The sequence below is a fragment of the Candoia aspera genome, chromosome 2 (genome assembly GCF_035149785.1).
Source record: "Candoia aspera isolate rCanAsp1 chromosome 2, rCanAsp1.hap2, whole genome shotgun sequence".
NCBI classification, from domain to species: Eukaryota; Metazoa; Chordata; class Lepidosauria; order Squamata; family Boidae; genus Candoia; species Candoia aspera.
The window spans coordinates 241,417,522-241,438,156 of NC_086154.1; the positions used below are offsets into that span (position 1 = coordinate 241,417,522).

The window sequence follows — 20,635 nt, forward strand, 5'->3', positions numbered from 1 at the left end:
ACTTCCAGGCAGCATGCATATTCCCCACTATTGTTGTCTAATGCAGACAGTCCATAGCTTCCCAGACTCTTCAAATAACGTTTTTCTTTGCCTGCCTGGTGATCTCTGTTCCAGATTTCAAGGGTTATATTCTGAGTCTCAGACTAGCTGACTGATCATATGCACAAATAATGCCAATGTGGCAGTAGTTTCAGCCTACGCTGATGAGAAGAAATGTCTTATTAGTGTTGAGAAAAAAAAATGACTTCCCAAACCATCCCACATTTGTGTTACTCTTTAGATCGCTTTACTTCTTAGCTAGCTAAAAAGTTTTAGTCTGTCCAAAGAGAAATGTTCATACAGTATGTGATATATGTATTTTTAAAAATAAGTTTAAAAATAATCTTTGAAGTATTTTGACTCTTGAGGAAAATATAAGAATATTTTTTAACCATTAATTTCCTTGGCAAATGCTTTCCATTATGCTGCAAGTGATCTCGTAACTGCTGGATGGCTGGAAGGGCAAATGTGAATAAGAGTACTCCTTTGCCAGATGATCTTCATTTCTGGAGTCTCATGTGGCCTTTATTTTTTAATTTATTAAAACTATTTCAAATTTGTCCTTTGTGGTTTTAGTACGTATTTCTAAAATGTCCAACTTGCAGTGATTTATAGGAGTAAGTAATCTCCAGCTAGCTGGATGTGAATCTTCCATTTCTAATTGCTGTTTTCTAAAACAGTTCTTTCTGCATAATAGAATAGAAGCTTTTTGTATATATTTTTGTATATTTATTGTATGTATGTATGTATGTATGTTTATTTGTTTGTTTATACCTGGCTTCTTCAATACCTGGCTGTTGCTAGGATGGTACAAAGGAAATGTTGATGTTGGGAGACAGTGGGGAAAAGTGGTTTTGAATCATTTTATTGCCTGGCAGTGGCAACTACAGCAAGAAGTGAGTATATTGTTCAACAAGAACTTTGACTTTCCTGGCAGTTTAGGTATAGTGCCATATTTAAATGTAGGGTATCTCTAAAGCAGATGGCATAATAAAGTTAATGTATGAGAGTCTATCTTTTGAAAAGATTATTCAGTGTTGGTGAAATAGCTGATTCAGGATATTCCTTTTTTTTCCCCCTTAAGGAAAACTCTTACTAGACATTAAAGGGTTGAATTTGCCTCCTCTCCCACCCTGCAGAGAATGGCTTTACCCCCAGCTGGGCCATTCTATGTTTGTAGTGGTGTTTTTCAATTTAGTAAAGAAAACCAACAGTGATGTCCAACCAGTCACTATAATGGTGGCTAAGATACCAACTGGAGACAAGAAGGGGTTGGAAACTGCATTAATGTGTGAATATCCCCATTGTATTAGATATCTGAACACCTGGAAGATTTGAGGACAGGTAGGCTTGGTGTTCCTCATTTGAATTATTTCAGCATGACTTCTGATATGTGCATAAAAACCTCAAGATAATAAGTGAAGAAATACATGTATACCAGGGTGTTTCAGGGAGGATTAGATTAGCTAATCACAAAAGTACCATGACATAAAACTGTTATGTAAAGATAGTGATAATTATAGCAAATGCTGATGCCATGAAATAAATCTTAATAATCGAAACACAGGTGTTCAAAAATAGCATACAGGGGTTGGCTGGTATTTCCATACTCTGTACTTCTCCATTCCAGAGGTAATTATAGGATCACTGCAGAAATTATTTTTCCCAGCCATGTTGGGGGAAAAGATCTAGGATTCTTCAACTTTGCTGTATGAGGAAAAGTAGCAGCATATTTATAGAAAAAAAGCATATTTATAGAAATTACAATTCCATATTTTTTCAGAATGTTTGTCTAATATTCAGCTTAATCGGTGGGTCGTGTAATACATTCCCCTTTCAGGAAACTATCCCTACTGCCTTCTTTCTGAAAGCTGAACAGTTCAGGCTTTGAAAATCTTTCCATCAAAAAAATAGATAATATGCCCTCCACAATCATTCCCTTTTTTTTTTTGTTCTATCCAAGTTTCAGACTCTTCTACTCTGATTGCTCCCATTCCACCTTATTGACCAAAATAAACATATCAACTAAATAATATACTCATAACTTTCTTTCTGTAAAAGACATCTTTTTGATGTTTAAGGATTATGAATTCAGTCTGCACCTATCTAATTTCTGCAGTTGTCAGTAGGTCTGATTGCTAGTGATTAAGGGACAAATATTCTCCAACCAAGCACCTTCCAGATGTGTTGGGGCTGGAACTCTTGAAATTCTGAGCCTGACTTTTGGAGGATGCCAGATTAAGGAATGATGGACAAAGTAACAGGATGCTTTGCGGTACAGGGAATCTGCGTGCATTGCATGATTCTAAATTGGCTGAGAAAAAAACTCCTGAGTTTTGCATGTAGCTCAGTAGTTTCCTCTGCACTTGATGAAAAATATATACTGATATCTGTCCACATTTAACCTTATGTATTTTCCCATTCCCCCAACAGCTGGCTTACCCCTTGCTGTTCTAAACTTGGCAAAAATAAAGCCGTACCAGAGGGGCTTTTTCTGTAATGATGACAGCATCAGCTACCCGTTCCATGACAGTACCGTCACATCTACTGTCCTCTACATAGTGGGATTCACTGTGCCCATTTGCTCTGTAAGTAGCTAAATATTCAGGCAGCTGTGTGGGGAAAGTGTTAAGTATGTGCGGAGAACTTACCATCTCCTCAAATCTTTGAACATAAACACTTGGCTTCAGTGTCGTTGGCTAATTATTATAATAGCCTAGAATCACTAGACCTCTGTTAAATGTATTGAAGTCCCTGCTTATTGCTCAAAATAAGTCTGTCTCTTGCCAATTCTTTTGAAATGGCGAGGTGATAAATTTGGATTTCTGTTGGTTGGAAAATAAACCGCTAAAGTATAATTTAAACCTAAATGGCCAGAAGGCAGTACAGGAGATGCAAAGAAATGGAAAGGAAATAATGACAATAAAAATTAGTTCTTGGAGAAGGTTTATCATAATGGGAAAAAATCTGAAATTGACAGTTAAGTTGCAATCCTATCCTCATTTGCCTGGGAATAAATCTCATAGACCTCAGTGAACAAGATTAGTTCTGATAATCAGCAGATTGCTACTGAGCTGCTGTTTCCTTTTTCGGTGATACATTATACAGATTACAATCCTTTTGGTCTTTTAAAGTTGTCTTTCAGAGTTGTCTGTCTTGTGGTGTCACTTGAGCACCTGGAATCAGAGAGCTTATGGGTAATAGACTTATTATTAATCCATGATAGAGCAGTGAGTGGGGTAGAGTTTTTTTAATCTGAGTGGTATTATGTTTACATAATTCCAGCTGTTTATTTTTAATATATAACTTGACTCAGCCAATTGGTTTATGCAAAAACAGACACAAGAGGGAATACCTAGATACTTTTCTTTCAATATTAATTATCTGTATTAGGTTTGACAAAGTTTTCTTCAGAACTATAGTGGGGTCATTGAGAGATGAGGTTCAGAGTTAGAGATTTTGAAACAGATTTTGAGTGTTGCCTTCCTATCCAGCCTCAAAGCATGAATACATGAACGAAGTTAGAGACTTTTAATTTCAGAAGATTTGAGCACATATTTAGCTTTTGTCTCGTGAAAACATTGTTAAAGCTTTTCATTTTCCCAAATAAAGCAACAGCTTTGGAAGTTGAACTCTGTAGAAATAGAATAATAAATATCCGTAGTCTGCTTTAGGCAAATAGCAAGTAATGTGGTCAACGTTTTTTAAATACACCATTTCAAGCCAGTAACTGCATGCTTGAATATTTCCATATTATTTAAGATTACTCTTTTTATTACTATGTTTTTTTATGCCTTTGCAAGGTAGTTTTACAATTTAGTGATTTAGTTTTATGTGTTTAATCTTTTAGCTCTTTAGTACTTATATTTTATTCTACACTTTATTGTTTTCTATTTGAGCTCTGTAAATCCTGTTGCAAAACTATATTCTATTCTGATGAATGATTGTAATACAGATGTTGTTATTGTTTATTTATTTAAATGTATTGACTGCCCAACTCCAGTTGTCTCTGTTCTGTACACATTTTTAAAAATACAATCTGTTCAAAGAGTTTAACCTTTTTCCAATTACTGCTTTGAATATTCGCAAATATTTTTCATAAGAGAGCTCTTAAATTTTCCCATAGACACAATCTGAAGTAGCATAGTCCCAAAATAGTTTTATTATCTCAGCTATTCAGTCTGAACTCATTTCAGGCATTAGGATATAGTAATGTATTCTGATAGCTCATTATGATCATCTACTAAACCCACAGGAATATTTTTATTCCTTTTTATGCTCTCCAAGTTCATGAGATCTGTACTGTGTTCAGTTATTAACTAATACTAATGACTAAATAAAGAAATTACAATATAAAACTGTGGTATATTATGTTAAACTATAATAAACAGGAGATCTGCATAATGTATTGGAGATAGAGTAATCAGAAGTTGAAATAACAACTTCAAGTTTCCAAATGATAACTTGAAGCTTGTTTCTAAATGATAGTTTAAGCCATCAGTGGTTTGCTGTTATATCTAAATCCCAAAGCTCACAGAATGTTCTAGGTTTCATGGAATGGCTCTATTTCTCAAACTTTCCCATGGTCAGTTGGCATTTTTCAGGGCAGTGTTGGGTCCTTATTCTCTTTATACACTCTTGCTCTAGGTTCTCTGATTTTGTATTCCAAGTTAAGTTACCACATAAAGGCTGATACTTTCAGATTTATTAATCTGTCCATATTCTGGATGACATAATGTTGACATTTCTTTCCAACTGCCTAAGCAGGATTTCAGATTGGTTGTGGTCCCAGCATTTTAAACAGAACATGGAAAAGACAGAGATTATTGTGTTTCATCCTGATCATTTTATCCCTCCCCTTCCTGTTTGTCACTGTGAGTTTCAAGGGTATCAGTTATGGATCTGACCCTCAGTCATGAGGAACTAGGAGTCCAAACTGATGATAGATTGTCTTTAAAAAACTTTAATTGAAAAAATGGTTAAAATCGGCTATATAATTAATGTTAAAAGAACCTGTCAGTTCCTCACTAGTAAAATAGCCAAACTCTTGATTGCCAAGCTCTTGATGCCCTGGTTGTGTCACACTTGGATGAATGTTGCAGCTTGTTCACTGTGCAAATTGTTGGGTCAATAAAGTTGACTATATCTAAATTAGAAAAATGTATGTAGCATTCAGTTTAATAGATGGGCTTGTATTTTCATTGAAAGATACATAGAAAATTCCTGTGTTCCGTGCATGTATTTAACTTTGGTATTTGAAATTTACCTACAGGTATTTGGATACAAGTGGAAAATTGACCAAGTTCAGTCAGTGGGCACTGCAAGGGTTATAGGCAAAATGCCCTCTGAAGATGCACATTCTTGCCCCTTTATCCACTTTTTTCCTTCCTCATGCTCCCTGTAATCCAGCCTTTCTCAACCTTTTGACCCTGGGGGAACCCTTGAAATATTTTTCAGGCCTCGGGGACCCCCTGCACTTTCAAGCTCAAATATAGGCCAGAAGTTACAAAATTATTATACTCATTATATGCGTAGGCATCAACAGTGTTCTTAAGCTAAAAATAAAGAATGAAACGTACCTCTTTGATGTGAAGTTGCCCAAATTTGAAATAATTTTTGAGATAAATTGTGCTCTCCCAGGGAACCCCTAGTGACCTCTCATGGATTCTTAGGGTTCCACGGAACCCTGGTTGAGAAACCCTGCTCTAATCAGTCAGCAGCATTAGTGACTCTTAACTCCTTTTTAAATGATAAAATAACTTGGATGTATTATAAAGCACAGCCACAGTTCTGTTTGGCCATTTCTTACATAGGCCTGTAGGAGACAAAGCAGGACCTCTGCTGAGGTTGATAAAGATGTGCCTGGACTGAATTTGAGGTTTTTTTGGTGGTGTCTGCTGTGGGTAGAGTCAAAAAAGGCAGGATGGGCCAAAACACCATCTACAGTTTCCTCCTTTGCAAAAGTATATATTTTTATTAAGAACATAGGACTTACATTTTATCACAATTTAAATATTCTGTGAAGTGAATGAAAACTACAGGGAAACAGTATATATATTCTATTTATTCTAAGTTATATATTCCATTTTCTATAATTTTATTTCATAAGTCACCTAGAGAAATAGAAATTGTGAGAAAGTGAAGGTTTTCTTACAACAGGAAGATCAAGAATGGTATAGGATAAAATAATAAACACTTTGGGGTATGTCTTTGTTACCACAGTTATTTCAGAATTACTTATTCTGAAAGTCTTAATATGTTCAGTGAGATTTTCTCTGATGTAAAAGTGCTTATGATGGAACCCTCAGCTATTTAAAACAACAAATATGCACTGTTGTCTAAATGAAAAATGGCACAGATGAAATTTAGCTGAAGGAGTTAACCAAGTCTTGTTGGAATTCAACCTTGTGCCACAAGGGAGCTTTGACATTTCTCTCAATTGCCATGGCCATGACCTCTGAATGAGAAGCATTGCAAATGAGCCCGAGGGTAGAATCTAGCAGATTTGTTTTCTCCATTCAGGCTTAAAAAAATCTTTAGGGTTTTGGGCCTTAATGAAGGGATTTCAAAGGTTTGATGATCACTTACATAATAAAAAAAACCAAGAAAATTATCGCTATTCCAATTCTGCACTCTGACATTCATGTCCATAAACAAGTGATAATTAAAGCTTCTTAGCAATTATTGTTGCATAGAAAATAAAATATTGCCTTTAAACTAGTCTCTGCTCCATATTACTAGCTTATTCATGAATAAGGATATCTTCATCATCATTTGTAGTGTGGTTAGATCTGTACATTTCCTGAGAACTCAGTCTCATACTGTCAGAGAAGGTTTATTTCTAATTAACATATACAAGACTGCAGACTCTGAATTTTCTGGGATGGTTATATCAGGTGTGTTCAATATAATACAGAGGAAAAGAGAACCTCTCTTAACATCAGCCTGTCTGTTAAACTTGTTTTTTCTCCTCGAGTTAGTAGGCAAGACCCTTCCTTCCTTCCTTCCTTCCTTCCTTCCCTCCCTCCCTCCCTCCCTCCTATAAGATAGAATCTGTAAGTGAACAACCTAGAAAATTCTCTGTGTTCAACTAAATGGCATGAAGCTTGTATCTAGCATGCATGCCGTGGAAAGAACATTCTGCAAAAATGAAAATAAAAAATACACAAAGCATAGGCACTATATCAGTGAGCTCCCTTGGGCTGCTGCCTTTTTGAATCCACATATGACGTAAAAAGAGTCATGTTACCATTATTCACTGAAAGTTTGAACAGCTGAAAGCATATGTCTAAAGCTCATGAATACAGAAAATTAAATTGCATGTTAGGAGCCAGTCAAACTTGCTTATTTTTTTTAATAATAGCTTTATTACGTTTTAACACAGAGAGATAAAATCTAACAGAAACTAAAAAAGCGAAAGAACAGAAGTGCAGAAAAAAAGAAAAGAACAGAAATAGAAAAAGGAATAACTTACATTAAACTCCTACTCTAAGGTTACAACATAAACATCCGTTTTTTCTATTGTCAACTAATATTATTAATCATCAAATCCGTATATATAATTTCATTCTTTTCTATTTCACGCAAGAAGTTCAAAAGGGGCTTCCAGTTCACAATAAAATTAGTCAATGTCTTTAATCAAAGCTGTCAATTTTGCCATCTCAGTCAACTCTGTCAACTTTACCATCCATTCTTCCATTGTAGGTAATGCTGAGTCTTTCCACCTTTGAGCATATAAAAGTCTCGCTGCAGTTATCATACATAAAAAGAAAGTTCCATATGATTTTTCCAATTGTTTATCCATCAGTCCCAAAAGAAATGTCCTGGTTTCAATTGTGTAAGCATAAACTTGCTTATAATATCTCAGCTACTCTCTTTATGCAAAGTAAACTCAACTAATTTTTTATGTTTGAGGTGCAGAATTGTGTGTGTAAGTACATAAAAATAAACATTGTTACTACAGTACTTAGGAGGAAAAAACTGAACTAACAGAACAATTCTCTTACATACAATTTTTAAATGTTCTTTTCTTAAAAGTAGAAATTTTAGCCTCCAGATTCTGTTGACTGTTGGGAATATGCTGCTGTTGTTAGAAGTTGTGAAATTAGCTTATCTCTCAGCATTGAGTCTAGTATGAGTTTCTGTATTGGTACGATTAGCAGCTTTAGAGGGCTTACTGTTATATGGACTGGAATGGGAAAACAATTAACATTAACATAAAAATGCTACAGCTTTACCCTGTAATAGGAGTGTTTATGTACAGAGTTTCATCCATCCACATGTCTTCCAATAAATGTTCCATCAAGCTCCTTGCCAGACAGGATTACTCTGGCTATCTTCTGTTGAAAATTATCCCACCAGTGTTTGGATCTTTACAAAGCCATGGAGAAGATACATATATGAACCTATGTCCATGCTCTTTGTTAACATTTCATCAGATCCTCATTTGCAGATATACTAACTATGTGAATGGCACATGGATCTCAGGTTGGCCATGCATAGGTTGTGTCACAGAACATGCTTAACCTATTAACTGAATTAACTCTGCGCCTGGGTGCACAGTTTATAGTGTATCATAAACTAACCAAATGGGCTGCATTCATACAACACACTAAGCCACAAATAAACCAAGGTGTGCACATAATGTGAAGCTATGTAAACCAAAGCTTTGCACATAATGTAAATTAATTCATTAGGCCTTTAACTAATTTGGTTAAATATGTTACGGAAACACAGTGTATGGAAAATAATAATATATTGCCTTTCTAAAGTTTAATTCCATTGACTTGTGTTGTGTTATGGCAGTAAGGATGTTTGTTAAGGCTCGTATCAATGTATTAAGATTGATTCTTTTATATAAAGATGCACATGTACACAAAATTGTGCACATTACAGAACTGTGCACTTCAAAAATTTGAGGACTTCGTTCGTTGAAGTTAGAACATGACTCAGGTCTACACTACGATATGCTAATCACTACAAATGAGATGTAGGCTGGATTTCATAAGGTGGGAACAGATTTTGTGGAAATGGTAAAAATCTACTTCCTACATCACAATTATAAAAGAACATTGACATAGCAAACACACTTCTGAAAATGTAAAATGCGATTTCAGTAAATATATATTTACAGGGGGGAAGGTTCTGTAGGTTCAGGCATGAAGACTGGCTGTATCTCCCTGTTAAGTATGCACTTAGTTTGCTTCTTTGAAACGTGATTCTCCATTATGATAATTCAGGAAGAGTAACTGAAATGTTTTGCACAATGATACTGATTTTTTTCTATTAAAAAATTATTTTTCTTAACACATTTTACAGAAAGAAACAGAAAAAGAACACAAAATCCCCCCCCCCAAAAAATCCAGAAAAAGAAACCCAAGTTAACAAAAAACAAAGCAAAATTAAAAAATGGGCAGAAAAGGGGGAAATTATATATGTCATATATTAATCAAATTTCAAATTTCTAAATGCACAAAGTAGTAATATTAAGGCAATCCTAAAAAAGTTCTTAAAACAATGAAGTTGAAAAACAAGTTAAGAAGTTCTTAGAACTTTGGCGTGGCTGGCTAGTCAGGCAACACCGTGTAATCATTAATGTTGGGTTTGGACATGATACACATCTTGGTTTAGTAGCCACCATACCTGACTGCTCTGGGGTATGTCACAATTGTTTCATCTTCCCCACACTTTAGCAATACCCACGCTATACCTCTAAGAGCGTGGAATGCTCACACCATAAATCTAGCATTTCCTGTCCAAGTGTTTCTTCATCAAAGACATTACAGCTAATGCAAATATACCTAAGCTTTGCCCTAGAACATATTTATTGCCAAATCAGTTCAGTTGTAGATTTGACTGGGGTGGCCCACCCAAAAAGCATGGCCCAGCAGAACACATTGCAGCCTGTGCTGAAAATAAAGTATATCAAAAATAGTGACATCTACTAGAAAGGCTAAGAGAACCTCCTTGGGTGTCCTTTTTGTGCTGTGCGCATGTGTGCCCACTTCTAACTTCTTTTGCAGTCTGTGAATATGTTTTCCATGCCAAGCTGCATCACTGCTACTTTTCAGAATTTAGAGAATAGTTTAAAGAGTAACTGTAAGGTCCACTGCTGGCTTCTCAAAGATTTACAATTATTGCATCTTTCTTTCTCTTCATCATAATTTATACATCTAAAATTAATTCCATTATGCGTGACATGATATGATCATGCTTTGTCTCTTGCTCTACCTTCCCAGCTTTCTGCTGGTTGCCCCATGCCCAATGTGATGGTATCTTATTAAGCAATGAGTTAAATTTAGGTATTATACAAATGGTTTAGATTACGAGTCTCACCAGCCCAATATACTGTATGGTCTTGTCTGCTGAATTGATAGCAGATTATGCCTTTGAGTAAATTGGAGCTGAGCCCTATCCATGGCAGGCCTTTTTATTTTTCCTCTTGATTTACTGGTTCAGTTAAGTCTTCAATGGGCACCAGATTCATTCAAGCCAATGCCAATTAAATAGTTATTTATTACATTTATATTACCACCCAAATATGGTACATGCACTCATTCAAGCTCAGGCTTTGAAATCCTACTGTTTTTATGATTACTGATTACTATCTCGTATGTGAATTACAATGCAAATAGGTTCACATTAGATGAATGTGTGGAGGAAATGTTTGAGGAAGAAGCAAATGATAATGCTGTACGCATTTTACAATATAATCAGTGACCAAGTTTTCCTTGTCCTTCTGCTTGTTTCTTCTTATTTCCTGCTTTGGTGTATTTGCCAATCCCATTTCACAAATTGCAAGTATTTGTCACTGGAAAGAAACCTTGACTCGGAGAAAAGTCTAAATAGGTCCTGTTTATCGATAAGGAATGGATACAGAAGAGTGGGTGAAGAATCTAAGAATGCAGCTTTTGCTAATTGAATGTGGATTCAAACCATTTATGTGGGTGAGGAGAAGTCAGAACAAGGTCAACCTGTTCCCTGTGCTAGATTTTATTCCGCTATAAATCCCAAAGCATGTCTCACACCTGTATGCCTAGAAAATAATCCAACTTGCTGCATGTTGCCTTCATGCCTTTGCTTCTGGCGCTGGATAGAAGGGCTTGGGGATAAAGATTTTTTAAAAAGTCCTGTATAACACAATTATCTTATTCTTTTTGCTAGCTGGCTTGCCCTTTGCAATTCTGACCATGAGGGGTGTTCCCTTCAAACGAGGACTGTTCTGTAATGATGAATCCATCCAGTATCCTTACAAAGATGACACCATTTCATATCAGTTGTTGGCAGGGATAATTGTTCCTCTCGATGTAATTGTTGTAAGTTTTATGCCTTCTTTTCCTCCATTAGACTGTATTTTGGAAGTTGTCATATCTTGTATATTAATGGATAAATATATCAAAGATGGTTCTTGCTGACTGGAAGAAAGATGCCACTGTTGTAAGCCTTACATTTGGACCAGAAGAAATTGTTGTTGTTGTTTTTTTAGAGTTCTTGTACATCTTTAAACTTCAAAATGTAATGTTTCTTAAAGTTTTTATTAACCTATTTGCATATAAGTCTTATTTTGTGGTAAAGACTTAGAGCAGCTAACACTAGATTTAAACTGCTTGGTTTTAAAAAATGGACAAAGGAAGAAGCACTAAAATTGTAGCTTGAAAGCAAACAGCCCCATGATATCACATGCTATAATCCTGAGGTCCTAAAGACAGTGTCCAGGTCAGCATCCTTTCAGAAATCTCTTTATCATCTTTGACTTGTTCTGATCTGGAGAATCATTTACCCTGGAATTTCCACAGAAAGAGAAATCCAGGTCCAATATCATGTTCCAAGGCTGTAGTTAAGAGTAAATCTGGATAACGTATAATGCATTTTCTTTTTTCAGTTTGAGAGATGGATTTGCAATCTGGCCAATTACAGGTGGTCCTCGCTTAACAGCCACAATTGGGACCAGAATTTCAGTTGCTAAGTGAAGCAGTCAAGTGAATCTTACCCGATTTTACGACCTTTTTTGTGGTGGTCATTAAGGGAACCTCTGCTGTCATTAAGCAAACCACGTGGTTATTAAGCCAATCACGCAGTTCCCCATTGATTTTGCTTGCCAGAAGCTGGCTGGGAAGGTCGAAAATGGCATCATGTGACTGCAGGACGCTGCACGGTTGTAAAAGCGAACCGGTTTCCAAGCGCCTGAATCGTGATCACATGACTGTGGGGACGCTGCAATGGACGTAAGTGTGAGGACCGGTTGCAAGTTGGTTTTCCCAGCACCGTCGTAAGTCCAAACCGTCACTAAACAAATTGTTGTTAAGCGAAGACTACCTGTACCATTTTTTAGACATTGATAATCTAGATGGCAAATAGGTAGATGGAACGTGTAGGCAGGAGGGGGATTTATATTCTACTAAAAGTTATAGGAGTTATTTGAGGGGGCCTTCCCTTCCCTTCCCTAATAAGCATAGTGCACTTAAAACACTTAAGCTCTGTAAATATTTACAATGTAAATTTACATTGCCTGACCTGGTTTTTCTGTTGGAGCAGTGGCAGTGTTCTGAAATTGAGGGAGGTATTGGTTTCTCCCCTGTAATGGTCAGATCACTTCCTGGTGAGCCTCCAAATATCTGGCACCACCACCCCTTCGCAGGGAGGCTGGGCCTGTTAGACCGGCCCACCCCAGGCGACTGATGGATCCAGTTGGGTTTCAAAGGGAGCTTGGGGTTGTTCTGGGAAATCTGCTGCACTGTCTGACTGGAGCCTTGGTGGCCGCATGGAACGAGAGAGCGACCACAGCTTTGGATCGGATTGCAACTGGGCGGCCCCTCTGTGCCCACGGAGCCCGTGTCTCCCCGTGGTATACGGAAGAGCTGAGGAAGCTTAGGAGGGCTAAGAAACACCTAGAGTGCTGCTGGCAGAAAACGGGGAGCGAAGACGATCAAATATGAGCTAGAGCCGCTATTAGGGCCTCTCTTGTGGCAGTAAGGGTGGTGAAACGTTATTTGCATCTGCAGATAGCTGCCTAGTGGCCCTGTTTTGGGTCACCCAGAATATGCTGACCTCTGGCAGGTAAAGTCACTAGCATCTGCTCTGCGTTGAATTCCAGCCTTGATGCAAGGCTAGTGGAGGCTACGGGGTCTGTGTCTTGCATGGTTATCTGGGAGGAGTTTGAGCCTGTTGAACCTGAGGAAGTGGACAGGGTTCCTTTAGCTGTTAGTTTGGCCCTTCTGTGTTAGATCCATGCCCCTCCTGGCTGGTCAAGGCTGCCTGGGAGAGGACACGTGATTGGGTCTGGGCAGCGGTTAATTCCTCTTTGAGGGATGTCCCACAGGCTCTTGAGGTGGTGGTGCACCCCATCCTGAAGGGGCCATCACTCAACCCAACTAAACTAGATAGTTTCCATCCAGTCTCCAACCTCCCCTTTTTAGGGAAGGTTGTTGAGAAAGTGGTTGCAAGGCAGATTCAAAGGCTCTGGATGAAGCGGATTATTTAGACCCCTTTCAGTCAGGATTCAGGCTGGATATGGGACTGAGACAACATTGATTGCACTCTTGGATGACCTCTGATGGGAGCGGGATGGGGGCAGTGCAACCATCCTTGCTCTTGACCTCTCGGCAGCCTTTGATACCATCGATCATGGTATCCTTCTGGACTGGCTTTGGGAGTTGGGGGTAGGCAGCACTGCGTTGCACTGGTTCTCCTCCTTCCTCTGGGGTTGGTTCCAGTCAGTGTTGGTGGAAGGGGAGAGGTCCAGCCCATGGCCCCTACTGTGTGGGGTGCCGCAGGGCTCGGTTCTGTCACCCCACTTATTCAACATCTACATGAGGTCGCTGGGTGAGATGATCTGACAGTTTGGGGTGAGTTATCATCAGTATGCTGATGATACCCAGCTTTACACCTCCACCCCGGGCTGTCTGAGTGATGCCGTGGATGTCATATCTCAGTGCCCCCCTCAGTGTAGGGGCCTGGATGGGGAGCAATAGGCTCCAGCTCAACCCAAGCAAGATTGGGTTTGGGTGTTTGGGCCGCTTGGTACCAAGGTTTTTCCATCTTTGGTCCTGGATAGGGTGGCACTGCCCCAGACAGACCCGGTGCACAATTTGGGGGTCCTCTTGGACTCATGGCTCCTGCTGGAAGAGCAGGTGGCAGCCATGGCTAAGGGGGCCTTTGCACACCTTCGGGTTGTGCGCCAGTTGCGCCCATTCCTGGACCGGGAGGCACTACTCACTGTCACTCATGCCCTTGTGACCTCCTGTTTGGACTACTGCAATGTGCTCTACATGGGGCTGCCCTTGAAGACATTCGGAAGCTTCAGCTGGTACAGAATGCAGCTGCCCAGTTTGTAAATGGTGTCAGCTACTTGGCACATATAACACTACTGCTTTGGGAGCTGCGTTGGTTGCCATTGTGTTCTGGGTGCAATTCACGGTGTTGGTTATCACCTTTAAAGCCCTTCACGGCTTGGGACCAAGTTACCTTAGGGACTGTCTTTTCCCAGTTGTTTCTACCGGTCTAATCTGGTCTGGCAGGATGGGCATGCTCTGGGTCCCGTCAGCCAAGGAATGTCAGCTGGCGGGGACCAGGAGACGTGCCTTTTCTGCCATGGTGCCTGGCCTTTGGAACATCCTCCCTCCGGATATTAGGATGGCCCCAACCCTGTTGGCTTTCCGGAAGGCCTTGACCTGGCTTTGTGCCTGGGCCTGGGGCCCCGAGCATGTGAAGGGCCCTGTTACATGGTTGTGCTAGTACCAATGGTTTTTAAGTTATGATTTCCTGAGAAAAGTCAGATTTCTGGTTAATATCCTTTATTGACTAAGAGGCTGATAGGTCCCTTAAAGCCACCAGATTACAAATAAAGGACAGTGATATGTAGAGCTAATCACCACAAGGCTTTAAAACTTGTTCAAAATGTTCAGTCCTGCATAAGAGTTGAAATCACTACCAGTTATTAAACAAGCTGCTTGGATGGAACCATTGTCTAAGAAGTGGCTTTGCCCACAAATATAATGAAATTCCTTGAGGAAATGTTCCCAAGGTCTGTAGGCGAATGGAACACCACCTACTCTAAGCCTGAGAATAATACAAAAAATTGACCACTCTATGCTGGGTATTCTTTTGTTAGCCAGTGTTGATGTTGCTGTCTCCATGTGTGAGCCCAGGACAATTGTTCCCATTCCCCTCCCAAAGGAACTTTTGAAAAGTCCTACTTTTGTATAATTCAGTCAGGTATCAGTATTTCCTAGACCACACTTACTAAACCATTGTAAGCCACTACACAGGAAGCACTAAAGCTGTAGCATCTTATACAGAGTCAGTGTTATTAAATGGCCACTGAAGAAGGCCACTTTCAAAAGCAAAACTCCCTCAGAGCAGCTTATGAGAAATAAATGCATGGATGATAAAAGTTTGGCAATAAAAGCATAATAATAAAATATTGATGAAATTGACACACATCCATAGTTAGAATTTGCAAAACTATGTGGAAACGAGATGGTTTCAATTAATCCAGTGCGGAACAAGAAATCAGGAAAAAGTTTGAGAGAACAAAGGGGTCTTTGGGCCTGTCTTCACTGGCAGGAACAGGTCCTACCTTTAATTCTGTGCAGATTTGTATGAGTCCTTCAAGCAGCTTGGTTCCAAACTTTAAAAGTTAGATGTCTTTTAGAAGCTGCATGTTCTAGTTGCCTTGTTCCCTCTGACGCTTGGGTGACAACAGCATTTTGCACAAACTGAATTTCCCAGAGAGCATTCAGAGGTAATCTTACATCAAATACATTACAACCTTCTACTGTGGACTTCACTTGTGTATAATTTACTGAGTCAAAGGCCACAACTAGTATAGCCTGCATTGGTAAAATGTATTCCTGGCCACTACCATGAGCTAAGCTTCCCCAGTTACCATGTACTCGAGGAAGTGACAGAGTTGGTCTTGCAACTCCATCTAAAATTAATTGTAAATTTGTGTCTAAATTATTCATTGTTTGTATCCATAATAGCTTCATCTTATCTAGATTACATCACGGTTTGTTAGTCTAATCCATCTAAAACACTGATTTGAGATCCACAGCCTCCTTAGGGTGATTGGTTGGAAATGAAAGTGATTAAAATGGTTCTGGGATTTGAAAATAGGTGTAGGTAAAAATGGGCAGTGAAGGTGAATTTTGAGGGGACTGAGACATCTTATTGATGCTTATGAACATAGATCTATGCAAGACTGGAAAATCAGACTGTAGGCGCATGCTACTTCTCCAGTTCCTTCTTAATTGATGCTGCTTCTGATGCTGCAACCCATAGGCCTCCATTCCTTACTGTGATGGGGCCAATATAATGAAACAATTGTGACATCACAGTGCAAGCTTTGCCCTTTTGTACTTGTGTTGCAATGTCACATGCGTCTACATAAGGGACAGAGTTTGCATTAAAACATCTGGACACCCATTGTCTGCCCTTGCGTGGGCCACCTTGCTGCAATAAGTACTTCTTTGGAAGGTTGCTGATCATCAGAAAAGTGATGGCAAACCTTCTGGGTTTCATATTCCACCATTTAGAACTTCTAAAGACTAAATCAGTTACTGTGTGTTTTCTGAAAAACGAAGAGTTCTTATATGTATTTAAAGGCTAGGAAAAACCATGTCATCTTAAGCAATGTCCTAAATAATTATTACCAGTCAGAGCAAGTGACAGTACCTAGCCAACCTTAGCTGATGTTGAAAAAGCTTAGGTGGATTGAATATGATTAGTATTTGGGAAACCACCAGGACATTGTAGGGCTGTAGCTAGACTAGGAAGTTGGAAAAACGTTCTTGGAGAAAGCAGTGGCAGACTGTCAAATGCCACCAAGATAACAACATACTGTTTTAACATTGTTAAAAGTGGAGCCAACGACTGCAGCAAAATGAAGACCAGTGAGTAGGCTGGCCCTTCGTAATTCCTCTCCAGGCAAGAAGAGGACTTGAGATTGCCCACAAGTGTTCTAGATAGTTGCTCTTCACAAGGAGACTGCAGTGCAGTGGTCTCCAGTGAGTTTTGAGCTCTGAGAGACAAGGGAATAGCCACCTTACTCAAACCCCTGTCAGAGCCTTTAAGGACACTGGCTTTGCATGCTTCCTTTTCTAATCACTTTTGGAAATTGCTTGTTAACTGCTTCTCAGCTATTGGGAACCTTTAGATTGACAAATTTGAAAACACCATGTGAGTTTCCTTCAATCCTTAGCGAAAGAAGTTTTAAATACAAGTTTAAGGAATTAAATTTAAAAAAAATAAAATAAAGCAAAAGGGTGATTAGAACTTGGATTTTGAAAAGTTACAATGGATTAAGGGTCCAGATGGATTTGAAATACGATTTTGGAATTAATTATAAGAATGCTTCCCATGGGAAAATGTTTTTGTTTTGAATTGTTTTTTAAAAAATGATAGGATGAGACTTTGAAGATTGGGCACTAGAGGGAACTAAAAGGAACTAAAGATTACAATTAAAGGAGAAGAACACTTAGATTTCACTTCCTAATACAGGATGAAGCAAAATATTTTAATGAACAATGTCATGGACATTGTCAATGTCCATTGTTCAATATGTCCAATGTTAAATATCAAAAACAAATAATATTGTTTTTGAACATTGGACCCAGAAGTTAATTTTAAAGCGTGTCTGCCTCTATAGATAGGCTGTGTTTAAAAGATATTATGGAAGAGGAACAGATTTTACCAGACAATATTGAGACTGAGCTGAAATTGGATTTAAAAATGACAGACCATAAGAATGATAGCTGCCCAGAGTCACTAGTTTGAGAGGGGCGGCAATATAAATTGAATGAACGAACAAACAAACAAACAAACAAATAAAATGATATGGAAAAAGAGGCACTGGACATACAAAAGAAACCGGCTGATGTCTTAATAGTTAAATGGGATATACAAATAACAAAGCAAGAGAGTGTCCTGGATAATTTTCCTATATTAGATTTACAAAAGAGGCTTGTTAAAGCTTTGAAGAATTTTGTGAGAAGGGAAAAAGAAAAAATGAAAAGAAATCAAGGTCTAGGACATTATTTGAATGGACTAAAGATCAAGATTGTTAAAAGTAAAAAGAAGGAATATAAAGTTGGTTTATTTGATTAAAATAGGTATGTTGTTATTTCTGGTAACCCTTAATGGACTTTTGCTGATCAGGACTGAATGATGAGGTTTTAAGGATTTGTTTATAAATAAGAGATGGGATATAGGAAAAAGAGATCATTTACTGTATTTTAAGAGAAGATGGTAAGTTACTAAAATTGTTTGTACTTGCGATGAAGGGGGAAGGCATTTCTTTATATACTTATTTTTTTCCTTTACTATATTCTTATTTTTTATTTCTTTTCCATTTTTATTTCTATTTTTTTCTTTTTCTGCACCTTCTGTTTTTCTTTTTATTCTTTAATTTTTTTAGTTTGTATTAGTTTTTAATATTTGTAATTGTAATTTTTAATAAAATTACACACACGCACACACACACACACACATATAAATAATATACCCTTTGTAATAAAATATACCCTTTGTATTTAATAATATGTAATTTTAGGCCGTGGCTAGAGATTTGCCTTAATGGAGAGATTCATTTGCAGTCTCATCCATCGGAATCCCCTGTTATAACCTAACTGCTTAGAGTAGTAATTATTTACAACAGGGATGGGAATTTGTAGCCCTCAAAATATTGCAGATCTTCACTTCCCATTTTCGGTCACTATTGGTCATGCTGGCTGAGGCTCCTTGGTTGTTTTAATTCAGTTACATCTGATTTAGAATAAAGTTTGCCAGGAACAGAAGTGGGGATATCAAAAATCTGTTATAAAAGATAAGCATAAATGCTTCCAGCCAAGTTGAACACCAACACTATAAAATGTTCTTTTCCACAATTCTAGATTTCCACCTCTGGCATCTTTGTTTTTGTTTCAGAAAACCATTATACACTGAAGGAAGCCCGTCCTGTTTAAAAGATTCCATCTAGCTGAAAGCCTGGGACATTCCCATGTTTAAAAGTTGGCCTTTAACATCTCTGGCAAGAACACTGTTGTCTAGCCCTTTCACTTGGTTCCTGAATTTCCAGAACGATCATGTTCTTGGCAAAGAAACCATTTCTTTTGAGTAAAAGGTTAAGAATGAGTGGAAACTTGAAAAGTTAAATGTGCTCTTTGCTGATGGTACTGCCACAGGGTTTTCCAGGAAGCGGTATTTTGTCTGGTCTCAAGGAAAGAGGGGAGGGTTTCTAGTTCATGTTATCTATTCATTAAAACCCCACTTTGTAATCAGACAGGGAAAAAAAGACAAAGGTTCCTATTTCTTTCACTGTGTTTTCAATCACTATTTGAACCAGTCATCTTCACATTTTATAAAATATATTTCTGGCTTAATTATTAACCAGTTAATTTGAAGCCCATATTCAAGCATGCAGCAAGTTCTTACTGGTGTTACAGTTTTTTTTATTCTTTTCTTTTTTATTCCAGATAATCATAGGAGAGACCCTTTCAGTATATCACAACTGTTTGCACTCTAATTCATTTGTGCGAAATAACTACATTGCTGCTATTTACAAGGCTCTGGGGACATTCCTTTTTGGTGCAGCTGTTAGCCAATCTTTGACAGACATTGCCAAATACTCTATAGGTAGACTGAGGCCTCACTTCCTGGACATATGTAAACTGGATTGGCATCGTATCAACTGCAGCGCTGGTTACATTGAAAACTTCAAATGCCTTGGAGACAAAGCAAAGGTTAATGAAGGAAGGTGAGTCTATTAACCTCTGTGTGTGTGTGTGTGTGTTTGTGTGTGTGGTCATGGAAGCTATTTTATAATGACGTTTTTTGGCAAAAGTGAGAATTTTATTTTGTAAATAAGGTTTACAATGGATGGGATATACCTCATATCATTTGTCCTCCATTAGCACACAGAAGGTATTGCATGTTTTACTTCCATTAACAAAAAACACATTTTCCAGAATTCATTCCATTAACTAGTATGAAATAATTAGCGCTTGCTATAGTTGTTGCCAGTCCATGTGAGATTCTAGTTATAAAGCAACTGAAGCCATGGAAAAAGAGAAGTGGAAAACATTTGCATCGGTTATTTGGTAGGTATGATCACTTTGTTTTTTGTCTCTCCCTTTTGATGCATAGGCATTATGCAAAGCTAGGTAGACATGTAACCTAAGGATTAATGTGTTAATTACAGTGCATTTCACATTCCTGAAGTTGCTGTTCTGTGCAGAATCACTCCCTTTATTTACTGCTATTCAAGCTGTTGGTATGTAGCTAGAATGGCACCACCCAGACATAGGAGGAAAGGGATTAGAATTTTTATGGGAATGCCAAGGTTTACAAGAATACAAATAAAAACACAAGAAAAAGCAGAAATAGATCCTGTGGATCACAGTTCTTGCAGTTAAGGTGGCAATGTGTCATGGCTTGGAAAGAACTAATCCAGAATGCCATGAAAACATGAGATTTGTGCTTCTTTGGAATACCACAACCCATTTCCAAAATCTGATAGCTGCTTGCAGTTTGGAAAAAAAAGAAAGAAAGAAAGAAACCTGATTACTCCTGGAATGCCCAAACTCATCTTTGAATCACA

The 20,635-nt window shown here is 38.1% G+C and overlaps 1 protein-coding gene across 2 annotated transcripts in view; it reads left to right on the plus strand.

The window, feature by feature from the left end:
- The window catches only part of PLPP1 (phospholipid phosphatase 1), a 91,279-nt gene that overhangs the window by 19,309 nt on the left and 51,335 nt on the right, over nucleotides 1-20,635 (plus strand). The window contains exons 2-3 of one of the 2 annotated variants that reach the window (XM_063295658.1): nucleotides 11,203-11,354; nucleotides 19,512-19,792. In XM_063295658.1, coding sequence (XP_063151728.1) covers nucleotides 11,203-11,354; nucleotides 19,512-19,792 — 433 coding nt within the window. Of the gene's footprint in view, nucleotides 1-2,472; nucleotides 2,628-11,202; nucleotides 11,355-19,511; nucleotides 19,793-20,635 lie in introns of both variants that reach the window. The other variant, XM_063295657.1, reaches the window with a different exon arrangement.